The sequence below is a fragment of the Thermobia domestica genome, chromosome 1 (assembly GCF_964235325.1).
Source record: "Thermobia domestica chromosome 1, izTheDome1.hap1.1, whole genome shotgun sequence".
Taxonomy (NCBI): domain Eukaryota; kingdom Metazoa; phylum Arthropoda; class Insecta; order Zygentoma; family Lepismatidae; genus Thermobia; species Thermobia domestica.
The window spans coordinates 175,765,274-175,792,769 of NC_137454.1; the positions used below are offsets into that span (position 1 = coordinate 175,765,274).

Genomic DNA, 27,496 nt, shown 5'->3' on the forward strand with positions numbered 1-27,496 from the left:
CATCATCAGTACTGTAGGATAGTAACGCGGTAATAACTGTCACAGACGATCATGGTACATGGTAATGTAAAGAATGTTAAAGGAAGAGAACTGAGTTGGTTGCTATCAGTTCTGTTATTTCGACCTTCAACTTGACAGATATGGTATTCGATATATCCTGGTTGTATGTGGCTCTGTTCTATTGTATAAAAGTCTAAGAAAGATTACGAATTGTAATAAATTAATAAATAAAGTCAGTGTGTGTACCAGGCAAGCTAATTGCATATTATAGTGTATATACGTATTCTCAGTATATCTATAGACTAGTGATTGTACACCTATAGGTTAGATCTGGCTTGAGTTGGTTTACACTCAAAAGTCATCAGATTGACGAAAGAGATGAAGAAGGAATTGACTAGAACAAAATGAGTCAAGCATTCAATCTCTTATACTTTCAGGACACTTTTTTTATATATATTAATGTTTTTAATGTAGTAAATATTTATTTTTACATAATATCTTGCTTTCAAGAGGGTTTAAAACCCTGAAATCCCCTTGAGTACGCCATTGATAACAGTGTAAAACAGTAAGTTTCTAATAAAGTAGTGATTATGTGGCATTGGGCACTGTTGCTACCGTTGAAGGCATTGACTGGTACATTCTGTCTAAAAATTAATTATTTGGTTCATTAAATTCTAAAACATCGTGACACACCCTATAGGACTGCGCTCACAACAGTGTGCCACGACGGGATTCACTGACATATACGATGGTTATAAATGAAAACGTACTGAAAAAATATAGAGAAAAATCTTTCACGACGGAACGTTTATCAATATAGAGTATATAAATGAAAAAGGACCTTATCTGTTATAACAGAAGCTGTTAAACCGATTGAAATAAATTTTTAAACACACTTAGTACCTACCTTGAACTGGGTTTTTATCATGTCATTCTTATTAAAATGCGTATCCTAAGAGAGAGAATGAGGTTCAAAATTTACATTTAAAAAAAGTATCTCAGATCAAGTTAGAGAGATGAAACTTGTTATACAAACTCTTCATTAAAAACAAGCAGACTTCTCTCTGAGTTTTCGAGAATTCCGCTTTTAAGGGGGACAGGGAGCAATTTCTATATTTTTTTATGTAATTTAAATCAGCGTTGTATGTCTCATCATCGTGGACTCAACAGTTTGAAACTAATTTTTGAGCATAGCACTATTCTTGCTCCGGGCTTTTATCATATCACTTTCATTAAAATGCGATCTTAAGGGGGAGAAAGGTGGTTTAAAATGTATGTCAAAAAGAGAGTATCTCATGAGTAGAGACTGGATATTAGGCAAAATGTCTATTCTTTAATATTAAAGATATGATCAAAAATAACATTTTAAAGTTTATATGGGGGCTATAGGTTCAATTTAAACCAATTTTATTTGGCCTATTTTGCCTATTTCACCTATTCCTGCCTAAATAATTGCTTTAGTGCCTAACGTTGTTCATTATATTCATTTTTTTTTTTTTTCAAAATAAGACTTTACTGGGGGAAAACTATATAATTTAGTATTTCATGAAAGGATACTGCCTTCTTCGAGAAATACGTATAAGTGTTGTTTGTAGTGATAAGATGTCGTAAAACTTTGGACTGCTGTGTGTATTGATAAGTGTATAAAATTTGGACTTATGTGTAGTGGTAAAGTGCTGCACAGAATGTATTTACCAAGTATACATGGAATACATGTCAAACTTCGTTTTTATATATAGAGTAAAATAGTATATTAACAAATAGGTATGTTTTTATATTCTTTGAATATTATCTATGGCTTGAATTTATTTTTAATTGTATTGAGTGTTTATCTTCACTATTTCAAGTTACATTTTAGTGCCTACTTTACTGCCTATTTTTAAAATTTTAAGTGTTTATTTGCCCGCCTATTTTCCAGGTTTTTAGTGCCTAAACATCCGGTCTCTACTCATGAGCTTGTCACCTTAAATAGATCAAAGCAGTATATAAGTTTCTCATTTAAATAAGCAGTCATGTGCTTTAGTGTTCTCGGAAATTCCGTTTTTAAGGGGAATAACGAGGCATTTTCCAAAATATTTTTCTCAATACACAAAAATGACATTGCGGTTGTCTGTCACATCATGATGGGAAAATTGCTGAATCTTTTAAAATGAATTTTTAACATAGTTAGCACTGTCCTCGGATTGCATTTCTATGATTCCACTTTAGCTAAAATACGTCTCCTAAGGAAGAGACAGAGTGTTATAAATGTGCCAAAAAGAGTATTTTACAAGCTCGTCACGTTACAGAGATGAAACTTGCCGTATCATTACTGAAAACACGTGGATACGTGCCTGACCGTTTTCTGAAATTCCATTTCTTAGGGGAAAAGAGGCAATTTCTATATATATATATATATATATATATATATTTTCTGAATACATACAAATGGCATCGACGTTGTCTCATCGTAAGGAGATACCTAAACCATTTAAATGAATTTTTGAACATAGGACTTCGCTTGGGTCGGGTTTTTATCGATATTTTTATTAAAATGTGTATCGAAAGGGGAAGGGAGATTAAAATTTACACCAAAAATAGATCATCTAACGAACCCCTTATCCAAAGAAGACAAAATTCGGCAGGTAAAATCCTCGTTCAAAGTGAGTGACTACGTGCTCCATCGTTTTCGAAACTTCCGCTTCTAGAGGGGGGTGAAGAGGAAGTTTCTAAAATACGGCAGGTTATCTATCCACATCCGTACTATCCGGCCTAATTAAAAAATCTCCTTTATATAATTAGAAATAATTTTTTTAACGATCTACTCGACTTTTACCGCCTTAATAAAATGTGACTTCACCAAGGCCATCCAGTAATTTATCACGGACTGTTTCAATAACTAGAAACTAAGTATTGACAATTTTATCTCAGGCCAACCCTTTCATATTTGTGTAAGCATTAATCATCAAACAGCAAAATAACTTTAAATGATTTTTCTAAGAATTAAGCATACGTTTTACGTTAATGTTTCGTTTATTAAAAAAATGTATCTATTAATTTGTACAGTGTATGCCATTTTGTTTCCTGCAATTAAGTAAACATAATAAAATTTATATATGAATATAAAATATGTATAATATTTTATTCCTGGACTTCCTTTTTCTGTAATACATTTTTAAAACGTACAGGCCTGTAACTAAGTGAGTAATTATAGAACATCGGTCTAACCGGCTTTTATATATATATCCAGCCTGCCCTTCTACCACATTAAGTAGGATAGTCGGGAGTCTATTGTATTTAATTTCCCATTTTGTATGGCCAAAGTGAGGAAAGAGCAAACGTTTAAAATGAATCTGAATTTTTTACCATTATATTCTGATTAATTGGACTAACGTCATTTTCCAACATCAAGATTATATGAGATGTGAACCTTCAGTTTAAAGTATGATCTGAAACACTGTAATGCGTTCAATACTCTCTCATCGGGAACTGAGCCTGGCACAAAGGCCGCGGGAATTAGATAAGAAGGTGTCCATACCAAGAATCCAACCAGAGACTACGCTCAGAAAATATACGTGTTAGCTAGTTGGCAATAAAGAGGCACTGACGAAAATGAAGACAGTGTAAAGTGAAGGAAGTTGAAGAAATAAATAATATATCAACAAATAGTATAAATATCTTGTCACATAACTTTGCAAGACAACATGACACCGAAACTGTTTTCCCAGTTACTGATCTTTTCTCTGGATGACACGTACGTCAGAGAAACAGCTAATTTATATTTTTATTTATGATTGTACAGTACATTTTTTTCTATCCTATTACCTGTAAGTATACAAATATTTACTCTTATAAACCATTTTTCACTATTACACACTCTTTTTAAATTTATTAGTTATTAAATAAGTTAAGCAAATTTAGTGTAAATCATACATAAATATATAATTCAGTTATTAAATTATTTAATTAATATATTATCTGTAAGATGGTCCGTTTCGTGGAACCAGCGATAGCAAGCACAGATAGGTTTAACTGCACTTACTTTAAATCTATCATTTACATACCTCAACTTAGATGCACTTCCAAGTCTGCCTCTTTCTTCCACCTTCTTCGCTGCATCCATATATTTTGACTTGACTGATCTCGCTTGCAGTTTCTTCTTAGTACTTTAATGAGACGCATAAAATACATTTTTGTATTTAGGTCTACTTGCATTTAAGGAGTGACAACACGCTACCTCACTTACATCAAATTTTAATTTTAAAATAATCCTTACATTCTTAAGTTTTTGGCTATCCAATTAAGCCTCATTCACCAAAGATAAAACAGAAGTTTAAAAATCTGATTGTTTGATTGCATTGGAGTTTAGCGTCCCTTTCAGTACCAAGGGTATATGAGGCGTGGATCTACAACTTAACGTAAGATCCCAACAACATGAGCTCCCACCAGGAATCGAATCCAGGTCTTCCACACCAAAGGCGTGTACTATTATATAGCCACGTGGGACTTCAAGTAAAAAAGGAAAAAGAACAGACTCATAGCGGAATGCCATGCAAAAACATTTTCTTTGTATGAGAAGTGCTGAACCATTATTGCCCCTGATAGGAAGAGTTAAACAAAAATATTTGTGCTTGTAATAGGGTATGTTCTAAAGTATGCTTGATATGAAGTACACAATTTATTGATACTGGCGGTGTTTTCTGTGTTTTGCAGGTAGAAAGTGCGTCCGGATTATGCAAAAGGAGAAACTGGAGTGCATGTCGGATCAAATACTTCCAGATGAAAAGTCTAACAACATCGACGGATATGCACGCTGATATGGTTAATGTGTTGGGTGATAGTGCTCCGTTCTACCAAGTGATAAAACACTGGTCACGTGAATTTCGTTCTGGCAGGCAAAAGCTGTAAACAGGGAAGTGGTGATAGTCCTCAAACAACAGTGAATACGCAAGGAGACATTTTGTTGTGCATGATCTGGTAATGAATGATATAATAATAACATCTATCTGCCATTCCTTATCTACGTACAATACTAGTACAATCAATTTGGGGAGAATTTGCTGTGTGCAAAATAAGTGAAACCATTGAGTGTATCTATCGGTGCAATAAAAAAAAAAAATGAAAATTTAGGGTTGAAAAAATTGTCTGACAGATTGATCACAAACATGTTTTTAGCTGTTGGTCAAAAGCGTGAAAGAGTGTGTGTATCAGAGATCAATTTAGCTCTGTTCGAAAAGAATTCTCAGAACTTTATTGCCAGATATGTAACCGCTTATGAGACATGGTTATACCATTTTAAACCTGAGGGTAAGCAGCAAAGCATGCAGTGGCGGCACCAAATATCTCCCTTTTCCCGCAAATTCAAGACCTAACCATCCACCGGCAAAGTTATGCCACTGTGTTTTGGGATGCCAAAAGGTTCTTCTCATCGATTATATTGAACACGGACGCACTTTCGCAGGACAATATTACACACCGTTAATTTACATATTACAAGCAATCACCAAGAAAAAAAGGAAAGGCATTTTACGTGGATAAGTCGTCTTGCATCAGTATAATATCCTGGCCCATAGGAGTCACCACACAATGGCAGTAGTGGAGGCTGCAAGATCCCTAGATATCGCTCCCAGTAACTTTCATTTAGTCCCTACGTTAAAGCAGCATATTCAAGAGAAGTTTGAAAATAACGCGGCTCTTACACATGCTGTGGAACAATGGCTTGCAGATGAACTGCTTTTTGTTTTCAAGGTGTAACAGTTCTAGAACAGAGGTGAACGAAGTGCATCTCTCTAATGCAGGAATGCAAATAATCACTCGCCCGGGGCGAGTGGTTCATCGGTGTGGGCGAGTGTTTAATATCATACCGAAGGTAAGTAAATGATTTCTATTGTGGGACTTGGGCTAGTAGCTTTCTTTTCTTGGGCGAGTAAAGTTTTGTTGCTTATTTGCATCCCTGCTCTAATGGGTAACTTTGTGAAAAATAAATTTTCTTCAATATCAGGGACAATAATTGTTGAACACCCCTCGTATATAATTATCTTTGCATTTAATTCAAATAAGAAACACTACTCATACGTAATATATAATACCGGTAATGTTCTCAAGACCTTTCGTATGGAGCAGAAAATTTGAGAGTAACAATTAGAACGTCATAAACTGCCCACCCATATTTCTAGCCTACACGATTTTTTTTTTTAATTTTATTTTATTAAGCAGATACAATCTGACTCACTTTTTGTTTATATATTCTTGTCTTTAAATTATTTACTAAAATCCACAATAGACAGTACGATAGTGAAGACTCTTCAATCTCGTAGAAAATTCTCTTCCCCTATATTTTGTTTGTTAACTGATGAATGTGCTGATCTATAGTGAACATACTATGTACCTGTGTATGACTTGATACTGTGATAACAAGCTTATTATTATGTCGCTTAATATTAAAATTTAAATAGGTAAATTTATCTTCCACTCATACTAAACCACGAATTTTAAGTTTGGATGAATCTATTTAATTTACTGATTAATAGCTCCAATTGTGAGTCTTCTTTATGCAGAAATAGTAAGGGATCAACATACGGATATTAGCATATAGCACTTAATTAGTGCCAATTAAGAATTTTACTTTCAAATATATAAAGAATTAAGTTTGTTAGAAAAGGAGATAATGATTTGTCCGCCAATCCCTCTACTTACTGAAATACATTTCCTAAAAATAAAAATAAATAAAATAAAAATTGTACGTTATACAGCACTATTCTTTATCTACAGAATAGAAATTACATATTCAAAGAAAAGTTCAGTGCAATAGTGAGAAAACTATCAACATATTTTATAATGCGTTACTAGGTGGAGCTGTCCTAACATAATAGATAATAGATTTCAAAGGGACATCCTATTTATGGATTTTTGGAAGACAATATTTTTCAGATTTAGTCTAAAACCTTGAGTGACCTGTGACGGATCAGTAGCTTGATTAATGGGTCTTCTCCATATTTTATAAAGAGTTGTTAATTTTGTAAAGACACTCATTACTTTTTCTAGTATCAAAATTTCTGGCTATGGTGACGTATTTGTTCCCATTGTCTCATTTAATGCAACAATTATAAACTCCGAAATGAAGTATATCCTTTTTCTATTTCCTTAGTGCTCTTATTTCACTACTTCAATTTCACCCTTCGTGAACAAGACTCTAGGAATGAGCCTAAACCTGTAACAGATCAACAACTCAAGAGTTAAAGATAATATTTACGAAGGAATTAATATAATTGCTTTTAATGAGCTGTAAACTTAAAGGAATAATGTTTTCAAATATCACAATGCAAACAAACATAAAATAGCATGTTTGTAATTTAGTGTGATTTTTTAAATTAAACTTTTGTCTATTTCTGACTACATTTTTTAAGCGTGATTAAGTAAAATCATTCCACAATTGAATTAAAAAATAGTTATTATGACAGATCAATTACCATTTTAAAAAAAATACCATAGGTTGAACCGTATTTTAAAATCTGTTTACTGTTATACGTTTCCTCAATATAAGCAAGTTTTTGAAATAGTCTTGTTTAAAAGACAAAAAATCGTTCATCTAAGATTACCACCGAACGTAATTTACAGTATGTTTCTGCTTGAGAGTAAAATTATGCGTCCAGTTTGTTCTAGTTCCTTAAAGTAAAACGTTGCAATATTAAAAGAAAATTGAATGATCTTAAAACCAGGATTTCCTGACTATCGTTGTGGCACATCAGCATAAACTCTGAAGCACATTCAAGAAACAAATTTTCGATTCTTCAAATTCACAGTTACAATAACAACATTAACATTCCATTTCTCATTTAATGCAACAATTATGAACTCCTATATGAAGTATATAGTGAAAAATGCACTTGTTCAGAAACATACACAAAAGCCTCGGACAAGGACTGATAACTTGGCACGACCTCAGCAAAAGAAAATGGACATGAGATTTGAAATATGGAATATTAGAAGTCTTTATAGGGTAGGTGCGTTCAAGTCCGTAACGAGTGAGTTAGAGAAATACAGGATGGACCTAGTAGGAGTTCAGGAAGTTAGGTGGGAAGGAAATGGATCTGTGAATTCCGGAAATTTTACGTTCTTTTACGGGGAAGGAAATAAAAATCACCAGTTAGGAACAGAGTTTTTCGTTCACAAACGAACATTACCAGCAATTAAACGGGTTGAATTTACTACTGACAGACTTTCTTTTATTACTCTTAAGGGACGGTGGTGTGGTATTATTGTTTTAAATGTACGTGCCTCAACTGAAGATAAGGAGGACGATATAAAAGACAGTTTTTACGAAGAAATGGAACGGATATTTGACCAACTCCCGCGATACCATATGAAAATTCTATTAGGGGATTTCAATGAGAAGGTAGGACGAGAGGATATTTTCAAACCGATTATAGGGAGCGAAAGTCTGTATAAGGAAAGTAATGACAACGGTGTTAGACTCGTGAACTTTGCAACATCCAAAAACCTAATCGTGAAGAGTACAAAATTCCCACATAGCGACGTTCATAAATACACTTGGACATCACCACACGGAAAAACACATAATCAAATTGATCACGTTTTAGTAGATAGAAGAAGGCAATCTAGCATAATTGATGTCCGGTCGTTTAGAGGCTGATTGTGACACTGATCACTACCTGGTAGCAGCGATAATACGAGAGAGATTATCGTTGAATAAAGGTAATATTGAATGTCCGAAATCGGAGAGATCTAATTTAAAGAAATTAGAGCCAGGTAAGAGAGGAAAACCAGATTGAAGTTTCGAATAGATTCTCGGTTTTAGAAGATTCGGAGTACACTAGTGTTGAGGATACTTGGATTGAAATTAGAGATAGCATTAAAAGTTCAGCAATAGAAAAATTGGGACACGCGGAAATACGTAGGAACAAACCATGGTTCAACCAGGAATGGTTATTAAACTAGCAGAGAAGTGAAAACAGGTAAAATTACATTGGCTATAAAATCCGAATGAAATAACTACACAAATTTTCGCAGGTACCAGGCGGAAAACTACCAAATCTTTTAGAACAAAGAAACGCGACTTTTTGAAAGCTAAAATTAAGGAACTTGAAGATAATAGTAAAAATAAAAATATTCGGGAAATGTATAAGGGGATCAGCGAATTTAAGAAAAGCTATCAACCTCGTGCTTATATATTAAAGAAAGCTGACCGAACAGTTCTCACTGATACGGATATCATCTCAAATAGATGGAAAGATTTCTTTGACGATTTGCTGAACACGCAGTCTAAAACTAATGTGCGTGGACAAAAGGAGATACATACTGCAGAACCGTATATTCCAGAACCCAACCGAATAGAAGTAGAAACTGCTATAAAGAAATTTAAGAAACACAAATCTCCGCTGTAGACGAAATCCCGACTGAGTTATTTTAACTGGAGGGGGAAAATTGTAGAACAAGACATACAAACTCATTCTCCTTATCTGGAATAAGCAGGAATTGCCACAAGAGTAGAAAGAATCAATCACTGTTCCAATTCACAAGAAAGGCGACAAAACTGATTGTAATAATTATCGAGGCATTTCTCTTCTGTCAACATCCTTCAAAATTCTCTCAAGCATTCTATTAGCAAGATTGATCCCATACTCAGGTGAAATTATTGGAGATTATCATTGCGGATTTAGGCGAAATCGATCAACTACCGTCCAAATATTTACCCTTCGACAAATACTCGAAAAGAAATGGGAATACAATACTCCGGTACATCAATTATCTATTGGTTTTAGAAAGGCTTACGACTCGGTTAGGGGAGAAATATTGTGCAGCATTCTTACAAAATTTGGAATACCGAAAAAGCTAATTAGATTAATTAAGATATGTTTAAATGAATTCCAAAGTAAAATCCGGGCAGGAAAATTTTTGTCCACGAGTTTTCATGTCCAGAATGGCCTGAAACAAGGAAATGCATTGTCGCTATTATTATTCAACTTTGTCCTGGAGTACGCTATAAGGAAAATCAAAGGCAACAACCAGGGCCTAGAGTTGAATGGTATTCACCAATTTATGGCGTATGTTGATAATGTAAATTTAATAGGAGATGAAAGGATAACAGAAAGAAATGCAGAGGTCTTATTAAAAGCTTGCAGGGACATGGGTTAAGAAGTAAATGCAGAGAAAACTAAATACATGGAAGTTCATCGGGATCGTAATACGTCAAATTATGCGTGCGTTAAAATATTAAATAATACTTTCGGTAAAGTGGATACTTTCAAAGATCTAAGATCAATATTAACTGACGAAAAACATATTCACGGAGAAATTAAATGTTCACTAAAAGCAGAGGAATTCGTGTTGTTATTCAGTTCAAAATCTCTTGTCGTCGCGAAGACCTAGGCGATGATGGGAGAACAATATTAAGACGGATCTCGCAGAAATAGGAACACAAAATAGAAACTGGATCCAGATGGCTATGGATAGAAGTCAGTGGAGAGCTCTTGTGAACGCAACATTGAACCTTCGAGTTCCATAGGCCACAAAGTAAGTTAGTTAACTAACAACAATATGTTCTTCAAATAATATTAAATTTCTGAAAGTTATTACAACTAACGAAGTATTTATGATATGAATGATAAACTAACAAGTATTAATCAAGGAGTACAGTGTGATTAAAAAAGAATGATCCGATTTCAAATAATAATAAAAATGTACATGTATTATAGGTTCAAAAATTACGAACTATTAAGTTCTCAAGTTCAAGTCATCAAAATTATAAATGATCTCTACCCCTTTCACCGCTGCATGGACAATGTGTCTTCTTCCACAAAATTTCCGTTACTATTTCTGATTTCAAGTCAGTAGGCAATGATGGAACATGTTTTTTTAATGTACCTCTACAGGGGAAAATCACAATTTTTAATGTCTGGAATACCTGAGATTCAAGGTGGACGGGCTCTGCCGAAAATATTTTGAATTCGTTGTACATTTTTCTCTAAGTTGAGTAATCACCTGATCTCTTTCCCTTACATAAGTTTATATATATATATATATATATATATATATATATATATATATATATATATATATATATATATATATATATATATATATATATATCAACGACGAATGGTTTCTGCCACTGTTGGATTAATTCGTATCGTTGTCGAAATGCACGCTGTACAGCAATTATGGACACAGTTTTTCTAAATCCCAGAAATACGCTGTATTATAAACTTCTTCCTACCCCACAGATATGTGAATATATATATATATTTTTTTTTTCGTGTGAAATATCAATCGTGGAAAGTCTTCAACCCATAATACTTTGTAACAATAACTTTAATATTCAAAAATTTAATACTGCATAATTAAATGTTGGTGTTTCTATTGGGGATTAATACAGAGTATCTACTAAAATTGCATTCTCTGAATTTAATCAGGTTTAATGAGAACGTGAAGTGCACTAAGAAAGTATTTGATTCTTCACAATAATTTGTACATGAATATGACCGAGCTCGCACAATGCTTCGAAAACCTACTGCGGACTCCCCTCGCCCTTGAAATGACATTAGTCAAGCCTTTTTCCTGCGATACCAACGAATTCTCCCCATCTTACTTGCGTGCAGTCAGTGCAACCGCACAATCAGCAATCAAATTAGAAGCTCCATCATATTTTCTTCTCTCCCGCCTGCTGCACGGAGCTAGGTATAAAATAAGTTTATTTAGTCACGGTAAAAGTGTGATTACATTGTACAGAAGGATAGGCGTTTAAACGACTGTTCTGTGAGGCAGGCTAATGCAAGAAAAAGTCAAGCCAGAACACGTGATAGGGGGTAACATCAAGCATCGTGACTTCCGTTATGTTACCAAATCTCTTGTGGACATCAATCAGGATTGCAGACTTGATATTTTACTCGATTGTGTCTCATCGCGTACAGAAACAAATGTCCATAATAGATCTTTTCAATATTTTTCTTCGTATTATTTGGAAAAACACGTGGCTCTGTGACTACAATAGGAAACCTCCCTTAGGGTAAAGATGGAGCTTTTGAGAAGGAAGTTAGCTTAACATGACTATATAATCATTGTATTTCATGATAAATTATGAAAAACCTCGTAGCAATTGCATGCAAGCAAAGTCAATTTTCAACATCACTGTGATATGGGAGGCTTGATACGGATCATCCCCTTTGCCTACTCCACTGTGAATAAGAATGTTTTTTCAAGTTCCATCGTTTTCGTCATTTTATATAGTTTATTAGCTGCACACCTGGTTCAGGTGAGTCAGATAGTGGCACAATTAAATATATATATATATATATATATATATATATATATATGAACTATTGAGCATGATCTTCGTAAATGTGTTGCTTTCCATAAATCGACTATGAAGAACTCTACTTACATTGTAGCATCATTACTTGTCCTAGTTACAAATGCCATTTGTAATTAGTGTTGACACCTTTCTTTTTCTAGTCAATCACACACATACCACAATTCAAGATCTGACCCAACTAATTTTACCTGAAGTACAAAGAAGAATATTGTCATCATCAATAATATCAGCTAATTTGATACTGTTTCTTTCTACTTGCTGGTATTAAAAAACATTATAATACAATTTACATTATTATACTTTATAATTACATTATCAACAATAAGAATCACATAGCTATTTATTTATTATTATTTTGTTGTTGTTGTTGAACTGCCACCTCCCTTTTGCAGTTTTAAGTAGTTTATTTGTGAATTATGTAAGGTTAAGGAGAGTAAATAAGGCTGTTATTTCATAGAATTCTTGAATCAAAAAATAAGATTATTAACAAAGGAAATTATAATCTAACTGCACAAAACTACAAAACAGCAGTTCATTTTTTACACTACTTAATATTTACACTACTAACTAAATACGTTTTCTTCTTGTAGTGCTACAACACAACCTAAAACTTTTAAATGTTATCAATGAAATAAGAAATTAAAATACGTAACACTAAGTTTATTGCTTAAGTCTTATATTTCAATTTTGGTTAACTAAAAAGGGGAAAATTATACTCAGCGGGTAACATTTTGTAACAAAATTTATAGCTTTTTTTATTGTTGCCCACGGGACAAGACGAGTTTAGAAATAAAGTTTTCTCGTTTCGTTTCGTAAAACTTGTAGAACTCACGCCTCATCTCGATTCTCGAAAATGAAATGAAATTTTTGAGTTTTACGTTCCACGGTTATGCCGGTTAGGCTAGAGACGGTGATTATGAGAAATGAATGAAATGGTGGAATGAAGAAAGTGGAAGGAAACGGGAGAACCCCGAGAAAACAAACGCACACGGTGTTTGTCCACCACAAAGTTCACTTGGCGGGGGCTGGGATCGAACCCGGGACCCCAAGCACCAGAGGTGAACGCTATACCACTGAGCCACCGCGGCCCCATCTCGATTCTCGAATTTCTTTCACTCACTCTGCCTTCGTCCAGATCTGAGCTACCAGATCTTAACTTCTTTCTTTCTATGTTCAAAACTGAAAGAGAATCTTCGAAGGCAACTGTTTGAGTGTAGAAGAGACTTCGAAGTTGCAAACATCAGCAAAGACTGGCATGGGTGCCCCCAGGCATTATTTCAGAGAATAAAGAGATGCATAAGTCATGAGGGAAAATATAGTATTTTGAAAATATGTGACTGTAATTTCCACGCTTGCTCTCTTTTTCCACATCCCCAAATTTAATTAGTGATCCTCGTGTGTGTGGTTATATATCAGCTATTATAAGTTGTACTACTACCCATAAAATATTCCACAGGAAAAAAAATTCTTTTAGTGTTCATGCTCAAAGGTATGAAAGTATTTTTATTTTGTAAATGGAACTCACGCCGTGGCGCTGGGATGGAAGAACATTTTTTTTTCAACTATTTGTTAAGTAGTTTTTTTAAAACTTTATCAGTGGTATCACAATTTAAACATTCAATATTAAAGAACTGATTTCTATAACTAAAGAAGTGCGAGGCTGTACAAGTGATACTACCAAGGATGGTCCTGTTGTTCTTCAAATAATTCAGGAAAATCCTGTTTGAGGATGATTATGTAAGAAAAGATAAGCAACTAGAGGTACTCACAAAGGCGCCAGAAAGCAGAAATCATATAAAGAACTATTTTTTTAAAATACAAGTGAGTATCTATTATTTATTTACAAAAATAAGTTGGTTTTGAGTTTAACGTCCCGTTCTGCAGCGAGGCTATATAAGACGTGGATCTACTGATTAACGTGGAATCCGAACCACATGAATTTACAAAAAAATTTCACACAACACTTAAACCAGGATAACTTTTCTATTACGAATGTTCAAAATGGATGTCTTTCATCACACGGCAGACGACCAAATGGTAATAGATTTGTGTCAAATCCGTTGGATCGTGTCTGTATCGATGGTGGCAACTGCTTGTGTTATCCGGTCCCGCATTTTGTCGGCGTCTCTGGGAAACTTTATTCCATACTATAGATTAAGAATTGTTCAACTCTTAGTTCGTACGTCTAATTAATTTTCGTGAACTATACAAGAATGCCTACCACACCTGCTCGATCATCTTTTCAGAGGCTGCAGGCCTACCTTGACCAGCCGTCCTGTGTGCTACACAACAGTGTCGATGAAACGATTATATCATGCAAACAGTCTGTCTTTAGGGTAGCTCTTTGTGATAACGTGTCCTAAAGTTTCTCTTAAACGGTTAATCCAATCGAGAATCGTGAAACCACAAACACTGCGTACCCTTTGCATGTGTATAGAACGCCACGATTGACGCAGTACGCACTCAGAAGCACAGGAGTGCGCGTCATCCAATGATGGCTTTTGAAACTCTCCAACTATAAGACGTTAAACTTGACGAAAATGTTGAATTCAGAGTTGTGTGAAACATTTCTGTAAGTCATACACTTTCTTCAAAATTAAAGGTTGTATGTTTTGAGTGCTAAACTTGTGGACGAGAGGATTTATTTTCTCAGAAAGTGATGTTCCTTTTTCCACTGCAGTATTAATATCCACATTTCGGAAATAACTCCATTGTTTTTCTCAGAATATTTCAGTGACCATATCATCTGTTAGTGATTTCCTCCTGACCTGTCATCATACAATCTTCGTTTTTTCAAAATATTTATAGGTAAGATTTTTTGTCGAACACAAGTGTAAAAGTTTCCTCTTTCTATACAAGATGAAAGAATATTAACTAATTTTGGAACAGATTAATAATAAAGAAAGTCAAGAAATATTCACAGTAAGAATATGGGTACTAAATATTTTTCTCTGAATAAATTTGAACAAGTGCCAATAAATAGGTGTAATTTGAAACATATAAGCTAGTAATACATTCATTATCTGAACAGTTTTAAGGGAAAGCATACTGAAATTTGTATTTAATAAGCAAATTTTTTAAACATATAATCTGATTTAAAAACGATCTAGGCAAAATAAGATCAACGCTTTGATTAAACGTAATAATAATTATACATCAATAATGCTTAGCTGTACCTTGTGCTTGAAGTACTGCCACCTGAAGTAGACTGCTTGCTACTAGATGAACAAACTGAATCAGAGTCTTTTTTATCCATTTTGCTGAAAAAAAAAGATAAACAGTAGAACAACATATATTTTCTTATAAAAGTATTTTTTTTTTAAATCTAAATCACATTTCTACCATGACAATGTTAAAACCTACATCAGTAATCAAAAATTATTAATATTTTATTTAATACCATTAAATAAATACTAATTAAATAAAATGTGGACGTAATCTCATTGAACAAAATTATATACTATTTAATGTTGCAAGGACTTGAAATTCTAGGTTTATTTGTTGGAAAGAATCCCTTATCAGAATTCACAAATGTAATGTCAGGTATCAAGGTAGTTCCGTAATAAGGTGCACATTGATGCGTTCGAAGTTACGTTACACCTACAAGAGAAAACACCTGTACAGAAAATCTAATACCTAATGTAGCAGTGGGTAATAGTACCTAAGTCTTTGCTGTATATTGCAAAAGTACAAAAGTTATTTTGTAGTTAATAAACATGTATCAATTCATACCGTTAAACAACTAAACGCTATGTATATCGGAAACGTGGCTCACCTTATGCTTCTGTTTATTACTTTAATTGAATATTTCCTTTCAGCACCATTTTCATTACTGTATCACCGAATCCTTGCTTTTACACCTCCAAATGTAAGTTTTGTTTCCTTTAAAGAACAAGTATTCAATGACTTAATTTCGATTTTTGATTGTCCTTAATAATGTGTTCCTCTATTTCTTTGTTTTTCCAAAAACATTATTCACATGAATATGCTCTGTGTGGTTGTTCCCCAAATTATCTTTCGTTGTTGCAAACCTTAATTCCACTGGCAGATTTAACGTTCCGCAAATTTTGTAAATTTTAGGGTTAAGGTGGTTGAACACTTATTTGGTTTGTGTAGTCTGTCAATTATATCTTTTCCAAAAGCTAGTTCTACATTTTTGTTGGCACCAGGCGTGAATTTATGGGATAATTTTCAGCTGACAATTGAACTCCAACTGAGGGTAATGTGTCCAGATCCAATTTTTGAAGTAATGTAAATATCCTCAGAAAACACCTGTTGAAATCCTATTTAGGTTCCCCAATAAGATTGCTAAACTTCTTAACGGTGCAATTGTGTGAACTGAAAATGATCCTTATCCTCAAGCATGTTTAGTAATGAAATACTGCACTAATAAATGATAATTTCAGTCCTGAATTCCTTTCTAACATTCACTGATGTCTGGAAAGTTAGAAAGGAAAGAACCAAAATTAGTATAGATCTGAAAGTAAGGATCGGATGATACAGTAATAAAAATTGAGCATAAGACGTTCCCAGGGAGGGAAGAAATATTCAATTAAAGTAATAAACAAGGAGGCATAAGGTAAGTCACTTTTCTTATGAATATGTGACCTACAGCTTCTGTAAATAGCTATGTACATCGGTTTCTCGGAGTATGTCCTTGTTATCCCACTTTATTTATTCCATTAAATAACGAACATAGCTTATTACGTAAATGTGAAAAGAGAATAACCAATTTTGAAAGATGGTATAAAAACAAATGATTTTTAAGCATAGCATTAAAAAAGTCACAAGGTACGAGGAATTTTTGCTCACTAATTTACCTTCTCTAGCAGCTAAGGTGATATCAAATAATACTAAAATTATAATAAACACAATATTGATTGAGTAGAGTTTAAATGTGAGTTCTTTGGATATCATAATGCACTAATGACCCTAGTTTCATTTTCTCCATTGTCCCTTGCATCTTACTCGTATAACCTACGTACTATTACGATGAATCGCTAAAAACCAAATTCGCCTTACATGAACATGAAAAATAAACAACTACATGCCAATTTTGAACACCAGGCTAAAAAGATTGAGCTTAACTAAATAAGTATCCTTGTGAGCGCCTGAAATGTTAATTTATACTTACTGATTGAGTGAGAATTGTATTTATAGTTTATGATACACATTACAGCACGGAAAGAAGATAATGGGGAGCATTCCGTAATTTTTCCAAAGCATCCGAACTCCTATAAATGAAACCCTTTTGCAATCCTAAACAGAATCAGGGTGGATTGATTTAAATCAGTCTGATTTAAATCACGATTTTAATCAAGATTTAAATCACTTGACTTTTTTAATAAAAATCGTTGATTTAAATGAAATTCCGAAATGAATTAATTTAAAGTGAAAGTAAGTAAAATCCCGTTTCTCTTCTGTAATTTCGATTACGGAAGATAATAATCATAATACAATGAGACTCAAATGTATGTAAGCACAGTATGAAAACTAGTATCATGTAGGGAACGATAAGGGAAAATCCCATTTGAACGGGTTACGGGTGAACCCTGCTTTCTTCTCTTTGTAACACAAGGTTTTAAAATTTCTATTCCAACGGGGAAATCACCATGGACATTTAAGATGAAAACTCTTTCGTGTGCGCGTCTATTTGTTTGTTTCCAGATAATAGGGGCGTATTTAGAGGCGTCCGATCCCCTCTCCGAAACAAGAAAAAAAATTAGATTTTAAAATTTTGGGCGAAATTTATGTACTTTATATGGATTTCGTGCCGCTAGCTAGTTCCAATTGTTTAAAAATATGCCCCTGCCAAATAGCAGTAACTTTCGTGAAAAGAAAAGTGTCATGTTGATATACATTGCTGTACTTTTTCCTTAATGCTTAAGAAACATTTTTTGGGATTGAAATAGGTTAACGATTGGGAATTAATTCAAAATTTAAACCCAATATTTCACGTAAATGACATAATTAACATTTAATACTAATTCCTAATGTTTTTTCTTCAGTTCGCGACTTGTATTATACGAAGAAAAAGATTTGATTTAAATCAAAAAAAATCAACAAAAATGATTTTTTTGAAAAAAAATCATGATTTTTTTCCACCCTGAACAGAATGCATAAGAACGAAGGGCTGCTGTGACTCAGCGATACAGAACTCACTTCTGATGCGTGGGTCCCTAATTCGATGATCCCAGTATCTGCAAAGTGGGTTTTGAAAAGGACAAACACGGTATGTGCTGATTTTCTCAGAGTTTTCTCCCGTTTCCTGGCTTTTTTTTTTATTATTATTATTCCACTATTTAGTTAATTATCACAGTTACTTCACATTGAAACAAAATCTTGTTTCATTAAATATATCTGCTTCACAGTAAAAGGAAGCTGACGGAACAGTTCCCATTGATACAGATAGCATCTTAAATAAGTGGAAAGATTTCTTTGACGATTTGCTGAACACGCAGTCTAAAACTAATGTGCATGGAGAAAGGGAAATGCACACCGCAGAATGTTTATTCCAGAACCTAACCGAATAGAAGTAGATATCGCTATAAAGAAATTTAAGAAACACAAATCTCCGCTGTAGACGAAATCCCGACTGAGTTATTTTAACTGGAGGGGGAAAATTGTAGAACAAGACATACAAACTCATTCTCCTTATCTGGAATAAGCAGGAATTGCCACAAGAGTGGAAAGAATCAATCACTGTTTCAATTCACAAGAAAGGCGACAAAACTGTCTGTAATAATTATCGAGGCATTTCTCTTCTGTCAACATCCTATAAAATCCTATCAAGCATTCTATTAGCAAGATTGACCCCATACGCAGGTAAAATTATTGGAGATTATCAGTGCGGATTTAGGTGAAATCGATCAACTATTGTCCAAATATTTACCATTCGACAAATACTCGAAAATAAATGGGGATACAATACCCCGGTACATCAATTATTTATTGATTTTAGAAAGGCTTATGACTCAGTTAGGAGAGATATATTGTGCAACATTCTTACAGAATTTGGAATACCGAAGAAAAAAACTAATTAGATTAATTAAGATATGTTTAAATGAATCCCAAAGTGAAGTCCGGATACGAAATTTTTTGTGCATAAGCATTCACGTCGAGAATGGCCTGAAACAAGAAGATGCGTTGTCGCCATTATTATTCAACTCTGTCCTGGAATACGCTATAAGGAAAATCAAAGATAGCAACTACGGCCTAGAGTTGAATGGTATTCACCAGGTTATGGCGTATGCTGATGATGTAAATTTGATAGGGGATTATAGGAGAACAATAGGAAGAAAAGCAGAGGTCATATTAAACGCTTGCACGGATATAGGTTTAGAAGTGAATGCAGAGAAAACTAAATACATGGAAGTTCGTCGGGATCGTAATACGGCAAATGATGGATGCGTTAAAATATCAAATAATACTTTTGATAAAATGGATACTTTCAAATATCTAGGATGAATATTAACAGACGAAAACCATATTTACGAAGAAATAAAATGTCGACTAAAAGCAGGGAGTTCGTATTACTATTCACTTCAAAATCTCTTGTTGCCACGAATTCAGTCGAGGAATTTAAAGTTTAAATATATAATACGATAATCATGCCTGTTGTTCTGTATGGTTGCGAAACATGGTCGCTTACTCTGAGGGAAGAACATAGCCTGAAAGTATTTGAGAACAAGATCCTGAGACGAATATTCAGACCCAAGAGGAACGGGAACGGGGAATGGCGGAAACTTCATAACGAGGAAGTACATAATTTATACGGTCTACCAAACATTGTCAAAATCATCAAGTCTAGGAGGCTTAGGTGGGCAGTTCATGTAGACAAGATGGAAGAAACTAGGAACGCTTTCAAAATCTCAACTGGAAGACCAACCGAAAAACGACCATACGAAGACCTAGGCGCAGATGGGAGGACAATATTAAGATGGGTCTCGCAGAAATAGGAATACAGAGTAGTAGCTGGATCCAGTTGGCCAAGGATAGAATTCAGTGGAGAGCATTGGTAAACGCGGCATTGAATCTCCGGGTTCCATAGGTCATAGAGCAGCGTTTCCCAACCTTTTTCAACTTGCGGCACACTTTCAGCGTAACTTGAATTCTCACGGCACACACATTATTATTATTATTATTTGAAAATATAAAATACTGTAGTATTTTTTCTTATTACTGACATCCTTCTCACAGAGAAGAAAGCTCGACCACTGTTTTTCCCCCGTGGTAAATCATTATGCTTATTTTTCATTTTAATTTAAAAATAGAAAACAACTGCAATCAGATATAGGGCTCAAGTTGTTGAAAATACATCTTCTTTTTCGAAAACTGTATTCAACCTTTTATTAAGAAGGGGAATCACTAAATAACGAACTAACAAACGAATCTCTTTTACTTTTAAAACACAAATATAGATAATTCGTATGCATGTTTACTTTGCCGGAAGGATTGAATATTTTAAAATTTCAAGTTACGAAATAGTCTGCAACAATAAAGAAGCAATAATGGTCATAACAATAATAACAAATACTTTTTTTTTTTTTTCAAAATTAGACATGTACAGAAAAATCTTATACAGAAAAGTAACACAGTATGGAACTTTAAATTTTAGATTCGTAGTAGTAATGTGAAAAACAAATATTAACGAGAGCGTTAGCGACTACGCTACACGGGGCACCCGTTGAGGCTTAAGTTTAGAGATGTACCTTCAGTTTCAACCTAACAAAAAAGCAGTTAAAACCTTAAAAATTCTTAAGTTAGGTTACCTGGTAAGACTTTAGTTAGACTAGAACAGTGACTAGACTCGGTTCTCATAGAACCTTCAATTATCACTTAAATTCAGTAATCTGTGGTTCTCATAAAAATTTAATAGATTCTCTTTATTATTGTTATATAATTATGTAAAACTCAATGCGGAAATATTACATTCAACGCACCGATTCGCCATTCTATAAGGCTACCATGCAACTGAATCACAGAAATCTTCCGTGTCTTACAAATAGTATCCACTTCTACATATCTTTCCCCGCATTAAACGTAACTTTACTGCCAAACTTACACATCTAAACATCACATAAGAATTCCAAATCATCATTTCTTACCTAATTTCTCCTTTAAATTTTCGCAATTTTTATAAAAACGGAGAGGCACCTCTAAACTTAACCGGAAGTTGGTTTGTGTTTTATGCACTGTAGTTTTTGTTACATATCCAAATGCTCTATTTACATTCAACCTTCCTGAAGTCAGTCTGTATTCATTAATGCAATTCATCCTGTAAGAAATAGCTACTTTCTAAGGCAGTGAGTGCACTTCCTGCTAAGAAAAGTTCATATGTCATGAATATAAGTATAACCTCATAAAATGAGATAGCATGGAAAATAACAATGTAGACTACATTAGGGCATTATATAAAATAAAATAATTTTTGTACAGGTTTGCTTTTGGCGCATCACTACAAAGAATTGTTGAAAAATTAAAGTTTTTTTTTTTACAATTTGCGTATAAATACGGCTTCCGGATATGTAGCAATAAATCTGCAAGGTTAACTGCCGCAGACGGCAGCCCCTAAATACAAAATTTACGGATAAATGAACTGAATCAGAAGAAAGGTGATAATGAGAGTAATAAACGTTAGAAAGGTCATCGCTGTAGAGTGATTAATAAAGGAGAAAACGTAAGTTAAATTGTGGATTATATATGTTCGTGGACGATATCAGGTGAGGAGGCAGTAGAGCATTATCTGACAGTGTTTCAAACCCCACTGCGTTATTAACTAACTTAGGACATGTATGCTGCTGCATTATCATGGGGGTCAAGGTGGAACGAAACGAGCCCTGCGGGGCTTCTAACCCACTCCTAGTACTACGGATTCGTATAGTAAAACTGCAAGCACCTTAAAAAATACCACGTGACATTACATCAGGCTTGGGTGGGGCAACACACATTTAATCGGCCCCATTGTTTTAATCATTTATGAGTAGTGCGTAGTTTGCAACACCTAATAGTTCCAGGGTACTAATTTTGCGCAGTAATGTTTGTATTGATGCATACGGGTGTAGGAAAGAGCAAAATAATCATCAAAGCAAGAAATATATGTGATTAATAGTGAATAGGGAAGGTCAGGAATGAAACAGGGGTAATTGTAGGTAAGATATATGAACGTAAGAACAGATACGTTGTAATACAACGTTGAACACAGATTTATGCGTGTTTTATCTGGGGTCGCCATCTGCGGCAGTTTAGCCAACCCACAGTGCAGAAAAAACAAATATATGCTAGGTGGCAACTAAAAAGCATATATGCTATCTAAGCAAGTCAGAGCAGACCGAAGCTGGTGAACCACTGCGGGGTTTGTCAGATAGGAGCAGGCACGTTAGCGGTGGTAAGTATGCGCGCAAGTAAGAGTAGTGAAGAAATGTGTCGCAACTGGAAATTAGCATCAAATAGAGCCATATTTCATATGTATTCAGTTATTTTATCCGTCGTAAAACACTTGTAATGATTTTACACTAGTAACCCTACATTTGTAAATCTAAAATACAGATGTATTCCTTTGTATTTAATTCTGTCGCCTGCAAAAATACGTTCCTTAAAAACATGTCCTTCATGCAAAGTATTAAATTTTACCTGTAAACCTTCCAAAATGTGGTACGCCAAAACATCACCTGCACCGTAATTTTATAAAGTGGTCCTCATTTCCCTATCTGCACGCTATAGAGTTTACCTGAATATTTACAAATATTAAGTCGCTAGTAAAAATATAAATCATATGGGCATTTATTCCGAAGTTGGGCGTCCGCTTTCGTCAAGTTTTTTCGCTGTTATCTCCTTTCTACACTTTCTGCAATGTGTTATTAGGTTCATTAATCCGTGCTCTTCACAAACTTTTAAAAGATTTTGCTCGTTATCAATGTATTGCTTCACAAATGTTAAAACTGTTAGTTCATTGCCCTTGTACATTCGCCATGTTGATAACATAAATGTTCGTTTCTTTCCCACAATACAACTGTTCGGTTACCTTGCGCCAAGTAGTTCCCTCCGCTCGCCGTATAGTCCCATGTTTATAACCGCTTATATATAACAAATAAACAGATTTTTCGAGACTCTTATATATTATCAAGCACACAAATGATCAAATTATCCATATCTTTCCTGTAAATTTTAAAAATTTCGCTGGAAACGGACGCCCAACTTTGGAATTTAACCCATAATATGTAACAGGCATGTTGGTTACGATCTTTTTTTTTTTTTTTTTTTTTTTTTTGTCCGTCCTACAGATTTCGCATGTCTCATCTTCCGTGCACGAGGAGACTTCTTACTGTTGTACTGCGTACAGAAATGATTCTATAAACACTATTATGAACTGCGGAAAGTATTAATGGAGAAAAAAGGTGTTACTTTTTCTGACCGACAACTAGTCCAACGGGATTGTGACATATTCGACCAAATATTAAATAACACTATAACAAATATTATTATACATATGAAGACCCCACTCCTTACCTTATAACTTTTACACTACTATTCACAACTCGAAGCGGCTCTATATTACTGACAGAACTTTAAATATATTATTATTATTAATGCCTGCAACTTGCCGCCAACCTTTAAAATTACAGAATCACAGAAAACTTCTTCTTCTTCTACTTCGGTATCATCTGATACTTCTTCTTCTGCGGTTGCTACTTGTCACAGCGAAGATCGCTCTCCCGGCAATTAGAAGCGATGATTTCAAAAGAAACAGATGATGAAATGAGATGAATCTTTAGAGATGCTTATGAGATGCTAAATAACGTAGATCTTTGTAAATAAAGATAGTAGGCAGTAAGAACAGGTGGGGATAAGGTGAAAATTAACGAATCTACATTAAATGGACCAGAACCGTGAAATTTATGAAGAATAGAGAGAAATGATGGCGATATTGTTGGTAGAGAGGACAAGAGAAAATGAGATGATTGATGGAGCCTGTATCGACTTCGATATCTTCTTTCCTTATGGGGCGTTTACACTTGGTCGATTTAGTCAAGTTCAACCTGCTTCTATGTATGTTGCTTTCGTTTCTCTGTTTTGTGTGTGTGCGTGTTTTAAAAGAGAGAGAGGAAATAATCTATATTATTACTTGTGAAATACATTGCATTATAAATCATGATTTATGTTCACTTCTTACGCGGTACAAATAAATTATCCTTAAATAAGTCTTCGTCCAAATAAAAGTGTTATAAAACGCATTTCACATGAATGTTATTATTGTCTACATTTTTAACATTTTTATTAGATCAGAGAGGTAATTTTGCAGAAATCGTGCACTTAGTTATGCAACACCATTTGATTTCAAATTTATATACAGAACTTGGGTTCCACCCAATTGATGATGTAAACTTGAAAACGTCTTGGCCTTGTTACTTTTACCATGTACAAAAATATTTCTAAGATTAATTTTACATTGCACGATCCAGTTTGTCTTTATTTGCATCCAGAAGTATGTCTGGTTTAGAAGTATTTTGTGGCAAATAACGTTGTAGTGTCGTTATTGAAAAGCCATGCTCGATTCAATTGCACGTGAAATGCTCACCAATTTGAACTAGATAGCCATTATTAGCTAGCATTCTTTATGAGCCACATAAGGATACCAACTGGAGTACACAAAGTAATTTGCATTATGTTTCGTTGGAGTTTAGCATCCCTTTCAACCTGTTACAAAGGTAAGTGGTAGCCCAAGCCATCAAACCAGTATACGCCACTGCTGCACAGACTGCTGCATGTGTACTCTCTTAGTACAAGTATATTTTAGGCACACATTAACTTCCCCCCACCTCGAAGTGCTTCAATTACCGCACTGGCAAAATGTTTCGAAGGCTGTATCCAGTGGCGTAGCAATAGGATAGGCAGGGTACAAGAGTGCCTACGGTAGGGGATCGAAAAAATAGAAAGTTTGAGGATTCCTTTGCGGTAGTGCCGAAAAATTTTGCCTGCATGTAAGTATTACCCCTGTAAAATTTCAGAAACTTAGGATAATATCTTCTGTTCTGACAAGGCCTATGAAGTTTCGAAAATTTTGTAAAAAAAAAAAAAAAGAAAAAGAAAAGAAAGAAAGAAAGAAAGAAAAAGAAAAAAGAAAATCTGAAATTTTGTAAATTTTCAATAGAATCATAGGCCCTTTCGCTGTAGTGCGGAAAAGTTATATCTACGTATAGGTATTACATGTGTGAAATTTCAAAACCCTAGAATCATAACTTATGTTCTGGCAGGGGGTGCAAATTTTTAAAAATTCGTTGAAAAATTCACAATATTTGTTTTTTTAATTTTTAATACTATACATTTATCACAATATCTTTCATGGTAGTAACGAAAAGTTGCGTTTTACATATATTTAAAAACCATAAAATGTTTCAGAACCCGTGGATAAATCTTTCTCTTCTAGCAGTTGGCCTGAACTTATATATTTTTTCTCACTAGTACTTGAACCATGTTCTTTCAATCACACTTAGGGTCTACGCATATGTTTCAAGTAAAGCAGCAACGTTTTAGAACTACACAGTTATTAGGCTTCAAATGTTTCATTCACACAAATACCTGACAGATTAGAATATTAATGTTTATGTTTTAACAAACAGAAAAATAAACGAATACCTAATAAAATTTATCGAGTTTCAATTTCAAGTTTGTAAAAATTTTGCGCGAAGGTTTCACAATTCACATATTATACTGACCCTTGAATCTGAGTTGAGTTGAGTTGATTTTGGGTTTAACGTCCCGTTCAGCAGCGAGGCTATATGAGACGTGGACCTACTGATTAACGTGGAATCCGAACCACATGAGCTCCCGCCGGGAGCCCTTGAATCTGAATCATGACGTACTTTTTCTGGATTTCAAGGTAGTCCGAATGGTCTTCACGATTTTCATAACCGAATACTTTCATGGAGGCAGTGGCGTAACTAAAGTATTGAGGGCCTCTCCACAAACAGCGTAGGTTGGGGCCCCATCTCTACGTCCCACTACATGATTTGGGGGCAATGATGGCTTGAGGACCCTCGCAATGTGGAGTCTGCGGTGCCCTTATTTACGCTCCTGCATGGAGGCCTCCGTAACTAGTTGTACAGTTCTTTCCATAGCTTGGGTGTGGCATGGGAACTCAGCGAATGACCATTCAGTTGGAACCTGTTCTTGCAGCATGGTTTGCTGATCCTAGGATGTTATGTTATTCAAGACTGGTGGTGGTGTCATTTGGGTTGTCTGCCAGTTAATCATGTAAATGTAGTTCTTAGCTTCAAAATTTATTTTAGGAATGTTTAATTTGTGAACACAATCAGCTTCACCTGTTGCTTCAACTTCTCTGGCTCTTGCTTTTGTAACTCTTCGAACATGTGCTCTTTCGTTGGTTAGCATCGCAATCATAATGTTTTCTGGAGATGAGACGGAAACCTTTCGCGAAATCACATTGTCGATTACGTCCAGGTCAGTTTTGTCCAAATATCTAGAGGTTACAGTGAATTGGTGTACGTGTCGAGCTCCATCCTTAATTGAATGTTGAATTTTGATACGGAACCAGAATGGAACATACACTCTCATAATGAGCTCAAATCGACTATAGTGTTTAGGCCGTCCGAAGGTTTCGTTGTAGAAACATACAGCCGTAAGATCATATTCGCTGTTGTCAATCAGCGAGACGCGTTGGGTCGCCCTGGATTGCGTTTGGCTAAATCTGCTGGACATATTTCTGAGGAAATGGCAAGAACAATATCCATCAGATATTTTTGATCCTTGCTAGGAATGGATGGATCAATTGAAGGCAAGGCACAATCAATTGGCTCATATGTTACTAATGGAAGACTTTTCAATGCTGCCAGAGTAAGAGGAAGGGCCAGAAGTGGGGCCATCAAGGAACTGGAACAAGTGACATAGGGGTAATTCATTAAAATGAAGGAGGCAAACAGCTCATTGGACAGGTTTGCCTAACTTCAATTCAAGGCGGCGCAGTACTCCATTATGGACTCCTGTATTCACCCGTGTTCCATCACAACCAAGCACAATAACGCTGAGACCTCCAAGCACCTCTGTTGTGATATATTTTAGTTGATAATATTTTCAGAAGTGTCCAGACTGCATCTAGATGTAGGTGTAACGTGTCCAACGTAGAAAGAGGTTTTTCACAAGAGAATAATTCTTCTATTAGTGTTCTCT

General features: G+C 34.7%; 1 protein-coding gene across 4 annotated transcripts in view; it reads right to left on the reverse strand.

Moving 5' to 3' along the window:
- Window positions 1-23,975, reverse strand: part of LOC145691349 (uncharacterized) — a 65,661-nt gene extending 41,686 nt beyond the window's left edge. The window contains exons 1-4 of one of the 4 annotated variants that reach the window (XM_081766896.1): window positions 23,819-23,970; window positions 15,487-15,570; window positions 12,380-12,498; window positions 4,044-4,145 (exon numbers count right to left, since the gene is read on the reverse strand). In XM_081766896.1, coding sequence (XP_081623022.1) covers window positions 4,044-4,145; window positions 12,380-12,417 — 140 coding nt within the window. In that variant the 5' untranslated portion in view covers window positions 12,418-12,498; window positions 15,487-15,570; window positions 23,819-23,970. Of the gene's footprint in view, window positions 1-4,043; window positions 4,146-12,379; window positions 12,499-15,486; window positions 15,571-21,417; window positions 21,588-22,942; window positions 23,488-23,818 lie in introns of those variants that run through there. The other 3 variants (XM_081766895.1, XM_081766892.1, XM_081766894.1) reach the window with 3 other exon arrangements.
- Window positions 23,976-27,496: the final 3,521 nt, after the last annotated feature.